The sequence below is a fragment of the Rattus rattus genome, chromosome 18 (assembly GCF_011064425.1).
Source record: "Rattus rattus isolate New Zealand chromosome 18, Rrattus_CSIRO_v1, whole genome shotgun sequence".
Classification (NCBI taxonomy): domain Eukaryota; kingdom Metazoa; phylum Chordata; class Mammalia; order Rodentia; family Muridae; genus Rattus; species Rattus rattus.
Genome location: NC_046171.1, coordinates 5972692 through 5990532, shown reverse-complemented (window position 1 = coordinate 5990532; position 17841 = coordinate 5972692). Strand labels below are relative to the sequence as shown.

At 50.2% G+C, this 17841-nt stretch overlaps 1 protein-coding gene across 1 annotated transcript in view; it reads left to right on the top strand.

The window, feature by feature from the left end:
* Positions 1–17841, top strand: part of Uhrf1bp1 (UHRF1 binding protein 1) — a 43149-nt gene that overhangs the window by 11449 nt on the left and 13859 nt on the right. Inside the window, exons 3-12 of the mRNA XM_032889207.1 lie at positions 8602–8764; positions 8863–8901; positions 9248–9339; positions 12568–12757; positions 13002–13142; positions 13453–13623; positions 14510–14696; positions 16709–16795; positions 17179–17349; positions 17648–17787. Coding sequence (XP_032745098.1) covers positions 8602–8764; positions 8863–8901; positions 9248–9339; positions 12568–12757; positions 13002–13142; positions 13453–13623; positions 14510–14696; positions 16709–16795; positions 17179–17349; positions 17648–17787 — 1381 coding nt within the window. The remainder of the gene's footprint in view (positions 1–8601; positions 8765–8862; positions 8902–9247; positions 9340–12567; positions 12758–13001; positions 13143–13452; positions 13624–14509; positions 14697–16708; positions 16796–17178; positions 17350–17647; positions 17788–17841) is intronic.

Below are 17841 nucleotides of genomic sequence, written 5' to 3'. Positions count from 1 at the left end.
CTCATGCTATTTTGAGTTATTCCCTGTCTCCTGCTTGTGGTTTGACATGAGGTCTGGGCTCTTTTTGCTCTGTCATTAGACTCTAGCCCTCTGGGGCTGTAAACTCAAAATTAAACCATTATTCTAAAGTTTTCTTGATCTTGGTATTTTATCACAGCAATAGAAAAGTAAGACAAAATAGAAGATGAGATAGAGATATTTCTAGTTATAAAACTGAGGTTTTTAGCCCTAATATGAGGTACACTCCTGAAGGGCAATCTTCAGATGGAAGAAGAGGAATGAAAGTAAATATAAGCTAGTGTATTGGCTGGTTTTGTGTATCAATTTGACATAAGCTGTAGTTATCATAGAAAAAGGAGCCCCCCTTGAGGAAATGCCTCCATGAAACCCAGCTGTAAGGCATTTTCTCAACTAGTTATCAAGGTGGGAAGGACCCAGCCCACTGGGGTGGTGCCGTCCCTAGGCTGGTGGTCCTGAGTTCAATAAGAAAGCAGGCTGAGCAAGCCAGGGGAAGCAAGCCAGTAAGCAACATCCCTCTATGGCCTCTGCATCAGCTCCTGCTTGAGGTCCAGTCCTGACTTCCTTTGTGGATGAACAGCCATGTGGAAGTGTAAGCTGAATAAACCCTTTCCTCTCCAACTTGCTTCTTGGTCACGATGTTTGTGCAGAAATAGAAACCCTGACTAAGACAAATTGGTACCAGGAGTGGGGTATTCCTGTAACAACCTGACCATGTTTTTGTTTTTTGGTTTTTTTTTTCCTTTCTTTCTTTTTCTTTTTTCTTTTTTTCGGAGCTGGGGACCGAACCCAGGGCCTTGCGCTCGCTAGGCAAGCGCTCTTCTGCTGAGCTAAATCCCAACCCCAACCTGACCATGTTTTGGGGAGGACTGTGGAAAGAACTTTGGAACTTTGAGCTAGAAGAGCCATTGGGATGTTAAAAGCTCTGTGGGATGTTGTGTAGAGCTTGGAAGATAATATTGAGAACAGTGCAGAAAGATGGAGGCCTGGCTTGTGAAATTTAAGAGGGAAGGTTAAAACTCTTATCAGGGCTGTTGCTATTTTGATTGTGAAGATTCTGTGGTTTTGGTTAGCTGGGGCTGAAGAATCAGCTGTGATTAACAAGATACCAGAACTACTAAAGCGAAACCTTTGCATTACTGGAACTATTGATGCTGGTCAGCCGGAGCTAAGAAATTAGTGGTGATTAAGAAGAGACCAGCATCATTGAGGTGAAATCTTCTGGGAAGTGTTTTCTGAGATCACAAAGAGGCTGTGTTCCAGAGAAAGCCAAGGTTGTAACTCGTGCTGTGGCTGGACTTGGTAGTATGTAAGAGTCACCCAGGTGGTACTAGTTTTGAAGGCATGAAGGGGTCATGAAGAGCAGCTGAGGCTGGGTCCTGTGAGAGGCCATGGGAGGCCATTGGTGAAGGTGCACCCTCAGGTGCAATTGATGGCCCAGGACTGAAGGGGTCCTGCAAAGGAGTTGAAACTTGGCACCATGAAAAGAGCCTGTGAGAGGCTATTGGTGAAGCCTAGCTGCAATGGAAGACAGCAGTGTTTTGGAGATGCCAGTACCATGGGATGACCACCAAGAACAGCAGCAGCAGTGAGGCACAGGCATCTGGAGCCTAGAAGACAAGGTGTGTGCTACAAAGGGCAGAAGTGACCCAAGCCCTTGGAGGAGCCTAGAAGATCCTGGGTGGATCCCAGCCATTGGACGCTTAGAGTTGATTTCACTTTTGCTTGTGGCTATGCCCTGATACTTTTCACTCTTGAAGTAAGAACGTATTTTAGTGGAGTCCACAGTTAAGAGACTTTGAATTTTAAAAAGACTTTGAATTTTAAAAGATAGTGGATATTTTAAAGGGATTGAACTTTCCATATGTAAAGACTGTGTGACTCTTGCAGTTATTTTGATCTTGGGGTATGAATAAGAAAGTGAGGGTTGAGGCATAATAGTGATATCTTTGTGTGTCAAGTTGACAAGGGGTCAATTGTACTGGCTGGTTTTGTGTGTCAGCTTGACACGAGCTGAAGTTATCACAGAGAAAGGGGCCTCAGTTGAGGAAATGCCTCCATGAGACCCAGCTGTAAGGCATTTTCTCAACTAGTTATCAAGGGAGAGGGCCCAGCCCATTGTGGGTGGTACCATCCCTAGGCTGGTGGTCCTGGGTTCTATAAGAGAGCAAGCTGAGCAAGCCGGGGGAAGCAAGCCAGTAACATCCCTCCATGGCCTCTGCATCAGCTCCTACTTCTTGACCTGTGTGAGTTCCAGTCCTGACTTCTTTGGTGATGAATAGCGATGTGGAAGTGTAAGCTGAATAAACCCTTTTCTCCCCAGTTTGCTCCTTGGTCCTGATGTTTGTGCAGGAATAGAAACCCTGACTAAGACAGCTAGGGTCTTCAGAAAAGAATGAAGAGCACCAGAAACATAAAAGGACCGTGGTTCTCTTATTTCTATAAAAGACCACACTGGTGCCTGTTCACTGATCTAAGCCGTACATAGAGTTTTCTACTTATGTGTTATATAGAGAGATTCCTAGAATACCACACATGACACCTGCAGAATTGTCATTTCAAATGCATACCCCGCCCCCTGTAAACTGGGTAGGCCATATCTTGCTCAGTAAATGCTGAATAATTTTCAGGTTTACAGCTGGTGGGAAGGCTCTGCAGTTGGGAGCACTGGCTGTTCTCCTGGAGGACCAGGATTGGATTCCCCGCACTCAGGTGGATGCCCAAGACTGTCCGTAACTCCAGTTCCAGGGACTGTGACACCTTCTTCTGGCGTCTGCGGGTACCAGACGTTTCTGTGGTGCTCATACATGCACCTAATAACGCACCTAATAAAGAAAGGCACGGACTCAGGAACTCACCGAAGTGCTGATTTCAAGGGCAGCCTGGGCTACTTGACACCTTGACTTAAGGAAGTTCTTTGCTCTGCATTTTAAAACTTTGGCTTTCTAAAATTGTGTCACACATTGCTGCAATGACTGAGAGCCTCCCTGCTGCCTCTCTTGCAGATTGCATTTCTCTGGCAGAGATGGAGTTGATCTGTCTGTTTCTCCAACTTGATTTCATCTGAGCCTCTGTGCTCAGTAATAGTGACAGATGGCCTGGAAGTGTTTTCCCACATACCCGTATGGACCGGTACCAGGCTGCCATCAGCCTTCTAGCCACCCCGGCCTATGAGGGACGCTGAACAAAGTTGTTGCCAGGGACTGTGGAGGACAGAGAGGTATAGAGCAAGGTTCTCCTCAAACATTCAGACTCCTATGGTTCCCTGAGGGTTTCATCTGGCTCCCAAGGCTGACGTAGGACAGTTAGTCTCATGATAATGGTCTCAGTGTAATCTCAACCCCTCTGCTGGGCTGAGTTCATGCTGGAATTGTCTGTGTAGGTGGCGATAGTGGCTTGGGTTCTTGTATCTCCTCAGAGCCTCAGTCCAGCGTGCCCCGCCCTTCCCCATAACAACTGGTGTTGTAGTTCACCGTTTAAAGCCTTTTCTTTATCATCGCTGTAAGATTCAGGAAATACTAGTTTAGGGAGTATATTTTGTTTATTTTAAATAAAGGTGGTCCCATTATGTAGCCCTGGCTGTGCTGTGCTGGAATTCACTGTGTAGACCATGCAGCCCTTGAATCAAGAGATCTACCTGCCAAGTTCTGGGGTTAAAGGTACCACTGCATTCTGAATTCTTACTTGTTTCTGGCCCTAGGGGTCCAGCTTGGGGCTTCTTGTGTGTTGGGCCCATGATTTACCGCTAAGGAATTCTGGCTGCTCTTTTGGAAAAGCTTATGAGGTGGGATGTGTTTATCACTGGTGAGAAATTGCATAAAGTATTCTCGCCAGTGCCCGAGCAGATATGCAGAGTGCATGTGTAGCATGCGGTTAGATCTAGAGCCGTGCATGCATGTCCAGTGGCAACATTGCCTAAGGATACATCACCCAGACTGCCCCATCTGTAAGCCATGCAGCCTCACAGGCGGTACTGTGGTCGGTAAAGTACTGAAGAAGACCGAACCCAGGGTCTTACACTCCCTAGGCAGGCACTCTGCCATTGATCCAAGTCCCCGTCCCCAACCTGAAGGAATCGGAGTAGCAGTGTTCTGCCTTTGATCGTCTGCTCTTTGCTTTTGTACTTGACCATCCAGCTGATGACACCGTTGGTGCATTCTCTGGTCACCAGCCAGCCTCATGGTAGAGACTGGGCGTTCTTGGATGAACTGTTAACAGCAGGAAGAGAAATGGATCCTAGTGTGGCGGTTCAGCCGTAATCCCAGCACTTGTTAGGCTGAGGCAGGAGGGTCAGGACGTCCGTCAGCCTGCACTGTATTCAAGACCCACTTTCAGGAAACCAAATACATTCAGCGGTGTGTAAAGGTTTATAAACAAGCATGCCATTCTATTTAAGGGATGAGCACTTAGAGATTTTGGTATTTGTATGGTTGATTAACAGATGAAGGAGCATCAGAGTAAATCTGAGAGGACCTGACTATAAGATACAAGTAGGGCTGGAGAGCTGTCTGCTCTTCCAGAGGTCCTGAGTTCAAATCCCAGCAACCACATGGTGGCTCACAACCATCTATGATGAGATCTGGTGCCCTCTTCTGGCCTGCAGGCACACACGCAGGCAGAACCCTGTATACATACATAATAAACCTGGTAAATAACTCAAAACAGACTCACTGTAACGAGATGGAAGCTATTGTTAAAATGTGTAAGTGTGTGCTTGTGCGTGCGTGCGTGTGTTCCCGCGTGTGGGTGCCCGTGGAAGCCAGAAGGGGCTGGGTCTCCCTGAAATAAAATCGCAGGCAGTTGTGAGCTGCCTGACACACACAGATGGTGAGAACTGGAAGTGGTTCCTCTGCAGGAGCGGGAAGCGTTCCTCCCGCTTAGTCATCTCTCCAGCCCTGAGAAATGCCACTTATTTTATAGCAAACTCTGGAGAGAGATTTTGGTAAGAACACAATGTAGAAATTAGTTACGTCATATCTTTAGAATAATCAGTCCTCAGCTTAAAAAAGAAAACGTATTCTGTGTTTATAGTTTATCTCTTATCCAAGGGAGCATGTAGTTACAGATACTTTCCCTTTTATATATGCATGGAATAATGGTTCTCCCTGGGTGGGCTTTAAATATGTCGGGGCGTGTATGTGGTGCACTGGTGTATGAGCATGCATGTGTGTGCAGCGTGTGGGAGTTGGTTCTCTCCGGTCAGTGTGGGTTCCCGCGAGTGTTCGTCCCCGCTGATCTCTCTCCAGGCCCCTCCTCCTTCCCGTCTCCTTTGAAAGCTCCTAAGTGGACAGGACCACACATAGCTGCAGTCTAGGGCTCGCCAGGCCAAGGCAGGGTTGCCAGTGTGAGGCCAGCCCGGGGTGATGATGAGGGAGAGCGGCTCATCTCACTGATTCTCATCCTGGTTTGTCCCCCTTGAGGAAGGCAGGTAGGGGAGTGTGAGGAAGAAGTGGAGGAAGCTGGCCAGTGCCCTGTGATAGCAGATGTGCAGCTTCCTGCTCTGCCTGCTTTTCCTCCCTAGGGCCGCCTCTCCTGGGGCCTCCTCTCCTCTCCCGGGCCTGTGCACTCCCCCTCTGTTTTTCTTGGTTTGTTCTTCAGCAAGTGTTCCAAGTAGACGGACTTTTTTCTCACCACATTTTTGTTCGCTTGTGGGTGGGTGTTCATTTCAGGAAAGGAGAGTTTTCGGAGGAAAGGACCCATTGGTAGTCAGCTGCTCTCTGGTGTAAAGAACAGAACTGGGTCATACTTAGTTGATTTTAAAGAATTTCTCATTGTTTGATTTTGGTGTTTGGTTTATTTGGAGACAGGGTTTCTCTATGTTGCCCTGGCTGTCCTGGAGCTAAGTTCTGTAGACCAGGCTATCCTCTAACTCAAAGAGATCCTCCTGCTTCTACCTCCTGCTTCCCCAGTGTTGAGCTAGGATTAAAGGCACGCACACCATCTCCCTAAAGGGATTTGGGATACACGAGGCTGCCTTCAGTTCCCAGCAGTGCACGCACACACATACACACGTGCACACATGTGCACACGTGCACACATGTGCACACGTGCACACATGTGCACACGCACGCATGTTAAATGAATTAAAACCAGTCATATATTTTTTTATATTATTTATTTTATGTATACTAGTACACTGTTGCTATCTTCAGACACACCAGAAGAGGGTATCAGATCCCATTACAGATGGTTGTGAGCCACCATGTGGTTGCTGGGAATTGAACTCAGGACCTCTGGAAGAGCAGTCAGTGCTCTAACCGCTGAGCCATCTCTCCAGCCCAATCAGTCACATTTTATGTTAAAGTCTGGGACTTTGTTTATCCTATCGTGAAACTAAACTGAAGCCCTGCCCTTGCCCCTCAGATGCTTTGCTGGAAGGATGTTACTGTGGGTAGAGTGGCTTTCACATGTATTTACATTCTCAGGGACAATCACAGTGCGTGCGTTTAGCCGGTGACTTTCTTCATGAGTGGAGGATTTTGACAGGTGGTGAAAGTAATGAGAGGCCCAGGGCCTGACAGTACACTGGGAAAAGGATTCTCTCAGGAACTGAATTGGTATCAGAGATAAAACTCTGCCCGGGTGTGCTCACCTTCTTCTTCTTCCCTTAGATGTGAAGTTAGTGAGTGGAAACTCAGAAAAAGGCCCACGTAATCTTCCCCCTCTTGTGTGTGTTCTTGAAGTACATAAAGGTGGGTCAGAATAAAACCACTCTGGGCATCTGCTGTCCTCCCAGGGCCTTGAACTGCAATGGTCAGCACGCTGGGCGTCATATTTGGAGGTGGTTTTTCTGAGCTCCAACATTATTTAGAAGCTGATAGATACAACCTGCTACTTTAGATGGATGCTTGCAGAGGCAAGCAGGCAGTGGAGCGCAGTGGTGAGTGCAGTGGTGAGTACAGTGGTGAAATGCCTCCATCCCCAGGGCCCACCTTGGCATGGCAGCCTCCTTGGATCCATGCCTGAGTGGCTGATGCAGTCCTGATGTTCTGGAGTCCATGGCAAGCAAGCCTGCTCTCTGTCCTGGAGGGAGACACGGCGTCATCCTTCCCATCTGTTTTGCACACAGAGTCCTGACAAGAGGCCCAAGTGAGCACTCAGTAGGGCTGCATACTCTTGGAAGCACAAAATTGGACCAGAAAGGAATGGCTCTGCAGCACTGTGTGCACATACTAGGAGCTGCTGGGACTTTAGAAAACCTCCCGAGGGGGCGGGCTATTGGAGTGAGTGTCTTCTGTGGGTGGAGCTTCCTGTGAGCCTCCTCCCTCAACCCACAGGTATTGCTCCCTGGACTTTTTGTGTCATGCCAGTTCCTTCCAGAGCACTCCTTTATGTCACATGATGACGATTCCCGTGGTTACAAATGCCAATCGATAGTTAATTCTACTGTGTCCCCACTTGATCAAATGGTTGGTTACTGGCTCAGTCTCGTAGGTCAGTGATTGAATCTAGTAGGTCTTCACTGAGTCTACTAGATCAAGAGTTGGACTGAGTAGGTCATCACTTGCAGATTCTGGAAGGTCATCTGGTGAGTCTTACTGGTCATAACTGGTTGGATCTAGAAGGTGATTTGTTGGTTGTGGGTCTTTGCTGGTGCATTCTGGCAGGTCGGAAGTGGACTCTGTGTGGAGGCTGGGGTAAGTCACAGCCATAGCCCACACGCCAGCGTCGTGCGGCAGCGAGGGTAGAAGCCACAGGTGAGCAGGAGACACTGATTTCCTTAAAGATTACTTAGTATTTGTGTGTGTTGGTACGTACACATGTCTGTGGGTGCTCTGAGGCTGGAAGAGGGCATTGGATCCCCTGGAACTGGAATTAACAGGTAGTTTGAGCAGCGTGGTGTGGGTGCTCTGAAACAAACCCAGTTCCCTGAAAGAGCAGCCATCTTTCTGCACTGTTGGAACATAACCTTCAGCTCCTCTGGGTCCCCTCGACTGTGAGCTGTGAGAGGCCATCAGCGGCTCCTTCTTCCATGGAGCCTGGCGATCCACGTGGGAAAAGTCAACCTCTGACTTTCAGACGTGTGCCATGGTGTGCTTGTGCAAACACGAGTCACGTGCGCACGCATGGTAATAAATATAGCCATGGTGTGCTTGTGCAAACACGAGTCACGTGCGCACGCATGGTAATAAATATAGCCATGGTGTGCTTGTGCAAACACGAGTCACGCGCACACATGAGGTAATACATTTTGAAAGGAAGACGAAACATCGGCTGTCGTCATTTATGTTTCTGTTTAGTGGCGGCCCTTTGCTGTTTTGTGGCCTTTGGGGCAGGGTAACTCGCATCCCAGGCTGGCTTCGAATTCACTGTGGCCTTGATCTGCAGCAACACACAAGGGCTAGGGTGTGCACAAGCATCTGGCCCAGCTGCTCTGTTTTTAGGGGACTTTTATGTGGGGATGCAGAAGTAGAAATAGAAGGATGTGTCGCCACTCCTCCAGCCACTTCCCAGACTCCCCAGCACATTGTCAGGAGGACGGTGGCCATCATAAGTAGGAGGAGAGGTGTTGGTACACTGGTGTAACGGTGGAGAGCATGCGGTGATTGGCTGGCGATGATGTTTTACTGTCACTCTCTGCAGGTTCACGAAGAATCTTTCCCCAGACAAAATCAACTTGAGCACGCTGAAAGGGGAGGGTCAGCTGACCCATCTGGAGCTGGATGAAGAGGTTCTGCAGAATGTGCTGGAACTGCCTACCTGGCTGGCCATCACCAGGGTCTACTGCAACAGGGCCTCCATCCGGGTGAGAGTGGAGTCTGAGTGCTATAGCTGTCCCGAGCCGGCAGCCTTGTTCTCTTGAGGAGCGGCTGTCACAGGCTTGTGTCTCTGCTTTCCTTTCAGATCCAGTGGACCAAGCTGAAGACACATCCGATCTGCTTGGTAATGGTCTTTCCCACTTGATAGGGATCTTTCGTTTTAGTGTTTTGTTTGTTTGGGTTTTGTTGTTGTTGTTGTTGTTTTGTTTCATTTTGTTTTGTTTTTTGAGACAGGGTCTCTCTAAGTAGCCTCGGTGTGTAAACCAGGCTGGCCTCTGCCTCCCAAGCGCTGGGATTATTACTGGTTTTTCACTGCTCAAGCTCCAGCCTCAAATTTCCTTGGGATCCAGACAGGAAGTTTCAAGTGTGGCTTGTGTTGGCTGTGCAAGGCTTCTAGCACAGTTCTGTTGTTCTACCAGTGCTGTGTGAGTTTTATGTGGACACCTCCTTCTCTATAAATTGTCTTCCAGTGTCTGGATAAGGTGGAGGTGGAGATGAAAACCTGTGAGGACCCTCGCCCCCCCAATGGACAGTCTCCCATCGCCCTTGCTTCAGGACAGAGGTTAGTTACTGTGAGCCTCGCTGAAACGAAGATGCGTGGATGGGTGTGTGGATGGATGGGTGGATGGGTGAGTGGGTGGATGGATGGATGGGTGGGTGGATGGGTGGGTGGGTGGATGGGTGGATGGATGGATGGATGGATGGATGGATGGATGGATGGATAAATGGATGGATGGGATAGGTGGGTGGATGAGTGAGTGGGTGAATGGGTGGGTGGATGGATTGGTGGGTAGATGGATAGATAGATGAATAGATGGATGGGTGGGTGAATGGATGAGTGGATGGATCGATGGGTGGATGGATGGGTGGGTGGATCTATGGTCTTGCTTTTTAGTCCAGGCTGCAAACTTACGATTTTCCTGCATCAGCCTGTGAATCTATATGTGAAACTGTATGAATAAAAAGTCTGTCTCATTTTTCCTGGCTCAAAATAAAACTTTGAGGGCTGGAGAGATGGCTCAGCGGTTAAGAGCACCCGACTGCTCTTCCAGAGGTCCTGAGTTCAATTCCCAGCAACCACATGGTGGCTCACAACCATCTCAAAAAGAGATACGATGCCCTCTTCTGGTGTGTCTGAAGACAGCTACAGTGTACTCATATATAACAAATGAATAAATCTTTAAAAAAATAAAGTAAAACTTTGATTGCTTAAAAATTCAGACATATAACCAAAGCAGATAGACTAGTACCTCAAATCCCCGTGTTACAAACATCAGACCTCAACAATTACCAACATGTTGCCAGTGTTGTGTCCTGAGTACTCCGGGGTTTGAAAGCAAATCCCAGATTCTCTGTTATACATCAGTATGAACTTGGGGTACAACCAGCTTAGCACTGAGTTATATCCCATTGTATAGTGCAATTCAGCCTGCCCCCAAACCCTAGGAGGTCTTAGGTAGCCCAGGCTGCCTTTGAATTCATTATGTGTAGGTCAGGCTGGCTTTGAACTCCTGATCCCTCTGCCTTCCCATCCCAAGAGCTGGGCTTACAGGCGGTGCTACCATGCTCAGCTTTCTACCCCTTCGGAGCTCATTTCACGTGCACTTCTTGGCCTCCGTGAATATCCATTCGGACGCGTCTGTGTGGATATGTGCTAGTGTTTCTCTCGGGTGAATGCCTTGGGGCGGAAGTGCTTAGGTGGCATCTTAGGGTCTCCTGCTGTGAGCAGACACCATGACCAAGGCAAGTGTCATAAAGGACAACAGTTAACTGGGGCTGGCTTACGGGTTCAGAGGTTCAGTCCATCATCATCAAGGTGGGAGCATGGCAGCATCCAGGCAGGCATGGTGCAGGAGGAGCTGAGAGTTCTCCATCCTCATCTGAAGGCTGCTAGCAGAAGATCGGCTTCCAGGCAGCTAGGACGAGGGTCTTAAAGTCCACGCCTACAGTGACACACCCACTCCAACAAGGCCGCACCTCCTAATCCTGCCACTCTCTGGGCTGTGCATATGTAAGCTATCACAGGTGGTAATGGAAGAAACTCATTCTTCCCACAGTTGACCAGACTGTGTCCGCCTTTAACGTCTCATACACTTTTTCAGGTCCTCTTTTCACATTTCTTTTTTGGGGGTGGTGGTGGGGCTTCTTTTTCCTTCTAAAGGAATATAACTTCTCAAAAATTTTTCCTTCTATCTATTTTTTCTTCTCGTTCTCTCTCTCCTTTTTGAGACATGTTTTCACTGTTCAACTGGCCTGGGACTTACTTGCTGGCCTCAAACTCACAGGGATCCACCTATCACCTCTGTCTCTGGGGTAAAAACTGGGACTGGAGCTGAGGCGACCAGCACCTGTGTAAATGCCAGGTGGGTGTGGGCGTCCACCTGCAGTGTCAGTGCTGAAGGTAGAGTAAAGAATTCCCAGAGCAGGTTGGTCTGATTTTTCACAGACAACCCCCCACCCCCCTTCTGCCTCCCAAGTGCTGGGATTGCTGGTGTGAGCCACCATTTTCTTCATTGTTACTGTATTCGGGATCAGACCCAAGGCCTGCACCCCAGCAGGGAGTGGTCCGCTGGTGTGCCACACTCACTGAGCTTGGACTTGTGGGTAAGGCCAGTGTTACTTTTCTGGGAACTGTGTATTTGTTCCACTTCTTATGGCTCTTGGACTGTTTGTTAGTCCTGCGTGGCTACGTGGCTTCTAAGCGAAGGTTCACTCTCAGTTTAAATGTCTAGGTATCCTCCTGTCTTTGTTTCTCTATGTAACCCTGGTCATCTTGGGACTCTTTGTAGACCAGACTGGCCTTGAACACGGAGATCCACTTGCCTCTGCCTCTGGAGTGCTGGGATCCAAGGCATGAGACACCGCCGCCACCACATGGCTCTAGATTTTTTTTTTTTATTCTTGTGATGAAAAAAATTCCAGAATTGGTTTTAGCTTAACAGTTCCTTGGCCAAGGCAACACTGCAGCTTACAATGAACCCCTTTCGGGTGGATGCTTTCCAGTCCCTAAAACATAAGAATAAAAAAGACAAAGGAAAGAAATTCTGCTTTGAAGAATGTTTTATTGAAGTAGGAAGAGGATTTCCTAGGAGGATGGGGTTAGAGGGGCGGGGCAGGGTAGAGGTGGGCGGGGCAGTCGAAGATGACGGAGTACATTGTGTGCATGTGGGAGGCTGTCGAAGAGTAAGAAAGAAGAGTGTGCTTTCCACAGTCTGAGTGAGGCCTTCCAGGCGTGCGTGTCTCTGTCTCTCTGTCTCTGTCTCTGTCTCTCTCTCTCTCTCTCTCTGTCCCCCCCCCGCCCCCTCTGGCTTCTCAGTGAAGGAGAAGTGTCATTTTTCTGCTGGCTACAGAAGGCAAGGCGGTGGTGGGCGCATTCTTGAGCAGGACCGGTCCTATCAGCCCCCTGACCTGTCTGCCTTTCTTTCATCTTCCTACTCCCTTTTCACACTGGTTTGTGTCCTGGAAGATTATAGAGACCAGGAGGCTGCAGAGCGCCGGCTGCTCTTAGCGGCTCTGGGTTCTGCCCTAAGCACCGCAGAGCAACTGTTTCCGCCTGTAACTCCGGCCAGGTTCAGGTATCCGACTCCATCCTTTGACTCTGGGCACAACCACCACGAGATGTACAGAAATACGCAGGCAGTGCATTCACGCAAGTAAGCAGAAATCAGACAATTATTACGAAAATCCCCAGCCAAAAACTTGAGGGGCAGCAAGGAGAGAAGTAAGAAAAAGAAGCCGTCATGTTGGCTGCTGCCCCGGCTCTGACTGCCACCTCCCTCATGTGTTACAGTGAGTACGGCTTTGCTGAGAAGGTGGTGGAGGGGATGTTCATCGTGGTCAACTCCATCACCATCAAGATCCACTCCAAGGCCTTCCACGCTTCCTTTGAACTGTGGCAGCTCCAGGGTTATAGTGTCAACCCCAACTGGCAGCAGAGTGACCTGCGTCTGACCCGCATCACTGATCCCCGCCGAGGAGAGGTGACAGCCTTAGCGTTCTGAGGGGGGTGAGTGGAGGGATTCCAAGCAGGGGAGCCCCTAAAGGACCCTCTTCCCTGTTGGAGCTGTCCCCACTCTTGGGAAGCCTGGGGTCCTTTCCGTCCAGAGTCACTGCTCAGCTGTAGGTCTGGATCCTGCGCTGTCAGGATGCTAACCGAGAGCGGCAGGTCAGCCCCCTGGGTCTTCTGACCCACAGAGTGAAGCATTTTCCTTTCCCTCCTTCCAGGTTTTAACATTTAAGGAAATAACTTGGCAGACGCTCCGAGTCGAGGCAGACGCCACAGAAAATGGTGATCAGGACCCAGTTACCACCCCGCTGAGGCTCATTACCAACCAAGGCCGGATCCAGATAGCCCTCAAGAGAAGAGTGAGTGTGCTCCCCATGCCAGGAAACTTCTGGAAGTTGGTATTGTGCCACTGTCCTTGCCGTTGGCCTCCCCGGTGTGGGAGAAGCTCCCGTCCTGTTCTGGTACTTGTAGAAACCAGTTTCCACCTGTATTATGCAGGCAGTAGCCCAGGCATCTCGCGGTTGGCTGGTCTTTGGTAAAAGAAGCAAACCCGAGTCATTGTGTAAGAGGCCAGCTCGCCAGAATGCTTGATGGCCCTTCTCACCTCCTGGAAGGCAAAAGGCTGCCAGCGACACAAGCATCTAAACCGTGTTCTCTGTGACCCCTCAGACGAAGGACTGCAACGTGGTTGCCTCCAAGTTGACGTTCCTCCTGGACGACCTGCTCTGGGTGCTGACAGACTCCCAGCTCAAAGCGATGATGAAGTATGCTGAGTCGCTAAGCGAGGCCATGGAGAAGTCGGCCCAGCAGAGAAAGAGCCTGGCACCCGAGCCTGTGCAGGTGAGAGGCAGCTGGGCGTCTGCTCGGGCTGGGGAGGCAGGTGGTTAGCCCTAACTCGTGCCAGTGCTGTGAGGAGTTGCTTATGGGGTTCGCCACGTGTGGAGTCGCTTGTGCATGTTTCACTCATTTGCTCTGCTCACTGGGTTCCCCCTGTGTGTCAGATGAAGGGCTAGCCTCTGCTCACTGGGTTCCCTGTGTGTCAGATGGAGGGCTAGCCTCTGCTCACTGGGTTCCCTGTGTGTCAGATGGAGGGCTAGCCTCTGGAGGGAGGAAGTGGCCTGAGCCTCTTGTCCCTGCCCTTGGGACTTCCCATGTCTTGGAGGAGAGACAGTTGACAAGTTGCTCACGCGTGCTGTGGCAGGTGCTGTAACAGGTAAACCCCGTGTGCTGAGGGCACAGAGCCCACCAGCACGACAGTGCACTTAGCAAGGACTCGCTAGAGGTGACTAGGGCGACTCAAGCCTGAGGACACAGTCACTAGACTTGGTGTGGGTGGGCTGTTGGGTTTGAGTTGCTTTCTCAAGGTCGTGCTCAGTGAGAGGCTACACAGCAGTTACGAGACAGAAGGAAGGGGTGTGTTAACCTGTGGTTTTACTCATGTGGACCTAAGCTTACAGAAAGCATCAAAAGGAGCCTCTTGATGTCTGTCTGTCTGCATGTCTGTCTGCCCGTCTTTCCCCTCTTTTCTTTTGTATACACTGGTGGGTTTGCCCGCATGCGTGTTTATATGAGGGTATTGGATCCCTTTGGAACTGGAGTGACAGACAGGTGTGAGCTGCCCTGTGGGTGCTGGGAATCAACCTGGGTAGAGCAGCCAGCGCTGTCAACCAGTGAGCCTCCTCTCCAGCCCCTGATGGACGGACGTCCTTCTCTCCGTCACACGTAGATCACTCCACCCGCTCCCAGCGCCCAGCAGACCTGGACCCAGGCATTCGGGGGCAGCCAGGGGAACAGCAGCAGCAGTCGCCTCAGCCAGTATTTTGAGAAATTTGATGTGAAGGAGTCCTCGTACCACCTCCTCATCTCCCGCCTGGACCTGCACATCTGTGACGACAGCCAGTCCCGAGAGCCAGGTACGCAGAGGCCTGAGCCTAGCACCCACCCATCACTGTGGGTCTTGGGCAGAGCCTCGGATGAAGGCTCTCCCTACAGACACTGTGGCATTTAGCTTCAGTTGGCTCCCGTAGTCGCAGGGTTGGCTTGGGACCCAGCCCTCCTGTGGTAACTCTCTATGTTGGCACGAGGGAATGCTCTCCAGCCTTAGAGTATCTTGGAGCCACTTGTCACACAGTAGTACACAGGGGCAGGCCCTTTTCCCACCATGGCTGATGCAGAGCTGCACAGACCCAGCCCAGCCAGCATGACCCTCGTCTCCCCCACGCTTCTCCAGATGCTGCTGTTCACCAGAGGTGAGAACCCCTGGCGGAGGATTTTGGGAAAAATACATTGAGCCTTAGGAGACCTCAGAGTTCTCAGGTTTCTCTTTGTTAGAGCTGAGGACTGAACACAGACCTCATATGTATGCAGGACAGACACGTGCTCTGCCCCCAGCTCCGCCCAGAACCAGAATGCTCAGAGTTGAGTCACTTTAGTACTGTGTTGTGATAGTCACAGCTCTAATCCCAGCACTGGGGAGGCAGAGAGAGGCAGGCGGGTCTCCATGAGTTCAAGGCCAGGCAGGACTACGCAGAGCAACCCTGTGTCAATCCCTCCCCCGGTTTTATGGATTGTATTTATATGTGTGGGGAGGCTATGTTACATTAGTGGCGTACTCAGACTAGTGTCGCACATGTGCATGTCTGTTTCTTCAGAAGGACAGACTTTTCCTTGTGATTCCTGCAGAAGCCAATAACCTTTTGCCTACCCTCGTCTGTCTCCATGCAGGAGGCGAGTGAAGTCTCATTTACTGCACAGCCATTGTCAGGCTCTGAGCTGCTGCCCTGGCTCTGGGGACCTGGAGTTTGGTTGTGACTCCCAGCTTAGCCCGTCAGTGCTGTCCCTTCCCCTTTCGCCCTCTCGCTTGCGACTGCACATGGTCCCGTGGGACAGCGCTTGCTCTTGCCTTACTCCACCGGTGCCGAGGGTCGAGCCCAGCACTTTGTGAGCTCTGTGCGGTGCTGCGCCAGTGAGCTATACCTTCTCTCTGTTTTCCTTCCGTAATTCGGCCAGGCCTCACCTTCAGGGGCGTGTGCGTGCCGTGTGTCTGTCCCCAAGCAGCATGTGGTCTGGTTGGCTCCTCCTCACCCTCGCAGTAACTCCACTTCCACAGGAGCAAGGGCAGCACAGACATTGCTTTTGCTCCAGAGGAAGTGATAATTAGAACACAATTATTTCTGTGTAGTGATTTCTTCCCAGTGTTGCTTAAGGCCTTGGGGTGGTGATGAATGCCTTTAATCCTGGAGTCTGAGGCCAGCCCAGGCCACATGTAAGACCCTGTCTCCAGAGCACCCTTCCTCCAGATAAGAAGAGCGCACTGTTGTAGTTGTGCAGGTTATAATTGTAGCAGCTGGGAGGTGGAGGCAGGAGGATCGCAGTTCAAGGTCATTCTTGGCTATGGGTTATGGACTAGCCTGAGAGTCATGAGACGTTGCCTAAAAAGCAACAAAAGCCCCCAAAGCATTGTCAGTAGTTTCAGGTTTAGATTATTTTAAAGATTTATTTATTATATATGAGTACACTGTCGCTGTCTTCAGACACACCAGAAGAGGGCATCAGATCCCATTACAGATGGTTGTGAGCCACCATGTGGTTGCTGGGAATTGAACTGAGGACCTCTAGGAAGAGCAGTCAGTGATCTTAACCGCTGAGCCATCTCTCCAGCCCATAGGTTTAGATTTAAGTTCAATACTGATGGCTTTAACGTAGCTAATATAAAAGTTATTGTTGCTTCTCGTGCACGAGTTGAACAGAGGAATCTTTATGTATTCTCTTTAGTATACAGGACGGGTAAGGGCTCGTCAATTAAGAACACAGGTCACTCTTGCAGGAGGATCAGGGTTCAGCCCCCAGGGGGCTTCCTAGTGGCTCAGGTGGTGCTCAGGTTTCTCTGCTCCTCAGTGCTGTTCACCCGCGCCTTCTCTCACAGGTGTCTCTGCAAACAGACTCACAGGAGGTGCAATGCAGCTCACCTTCCGCAAGATGGCGTTCGACTACTACCCCTTCCACCGGGCAGGTTAGAGGGCCTCACCCTGTTCTAGCTTGGCCCCAGACATTTAAGGACAGATTTCTGGGTTTATACTGAGCAGCTGGCAAAGGGTGCGGGACATTGCTGCATGTGCTTAGGGGGTGCCTGAAATCTTTCCAAGACAACATCTATAAACCTGGGTGGTCTCTAAGTCGCTCAGGATCGGTAGGTTTAAAACCTCTGTATAATGGTCCATGGCGCCAGCGCCCCTGAGAGCCCTTAGGGAATGAGGGTTGCCGTGGAGCTTGGAAGAGCATGGTGTTCTCAGAACACATTTTCTTCTTATCCCAGGAAGTGCTGAACTGTGGAGAAATCACTGGGGCACTGGACTGTGGTCTTGGGCTGAAGTCGGTTTCTTCCTCATTCCACAGGTGACAGCTGTAAACACTGGGTGCGGCACTGTGAGGCCATGGAGACCCGAAGCCACTGGGCCCAGCAACTGGTGACAGAGTTTCAGAGTAGGATGGAGAAGTGGTGTGAGGAGAGCAGTGTGAAGCCACCGTGGCATCTGGGGGTAGACCCTCCCTTCCGGAAGAAAGCAGGCAGGTTTTAGGACCCCGCAGAGCCTAGTTGCTCAGCCTCTTGCTGACTGGCTTTAAATAGCTGGTGGAGAGGAAGCAGTGTCTTTTCACCCCACTGCTCCTGGTGTGATGCCTGTGGCCTTTTCTTCTGGAGCCCCCTTTGTCTGTCTGTTAGCAGCCAGTCACCGAGTTCCCACCGGAGGTTTGGGCTCGCTTTGCTATGTCATGGAATTACTGACCCTGGGTTTTCCTTTCTCTACTTTATTAATAATGAGCAATGAATGTATCTACTTCTTTTTCCTTTTCCTTTTTTATTTAGATTCTTTCTCTAGTCCTGGAAAGAGCCCTCTCGACAAAAGCCCTACTCAGGGCCGGCAAGCTGCCTTTGGGTCTCCAGCATGGAGTCGCTTACGCTCTAGCTGCCTGGTTGTACGAGTAGATGACCTGGATATCCACCAGGTAGGGACACAGGCGGACAGTGGGGGCCTGGGGTAGTTCAGGAACAACATGAAC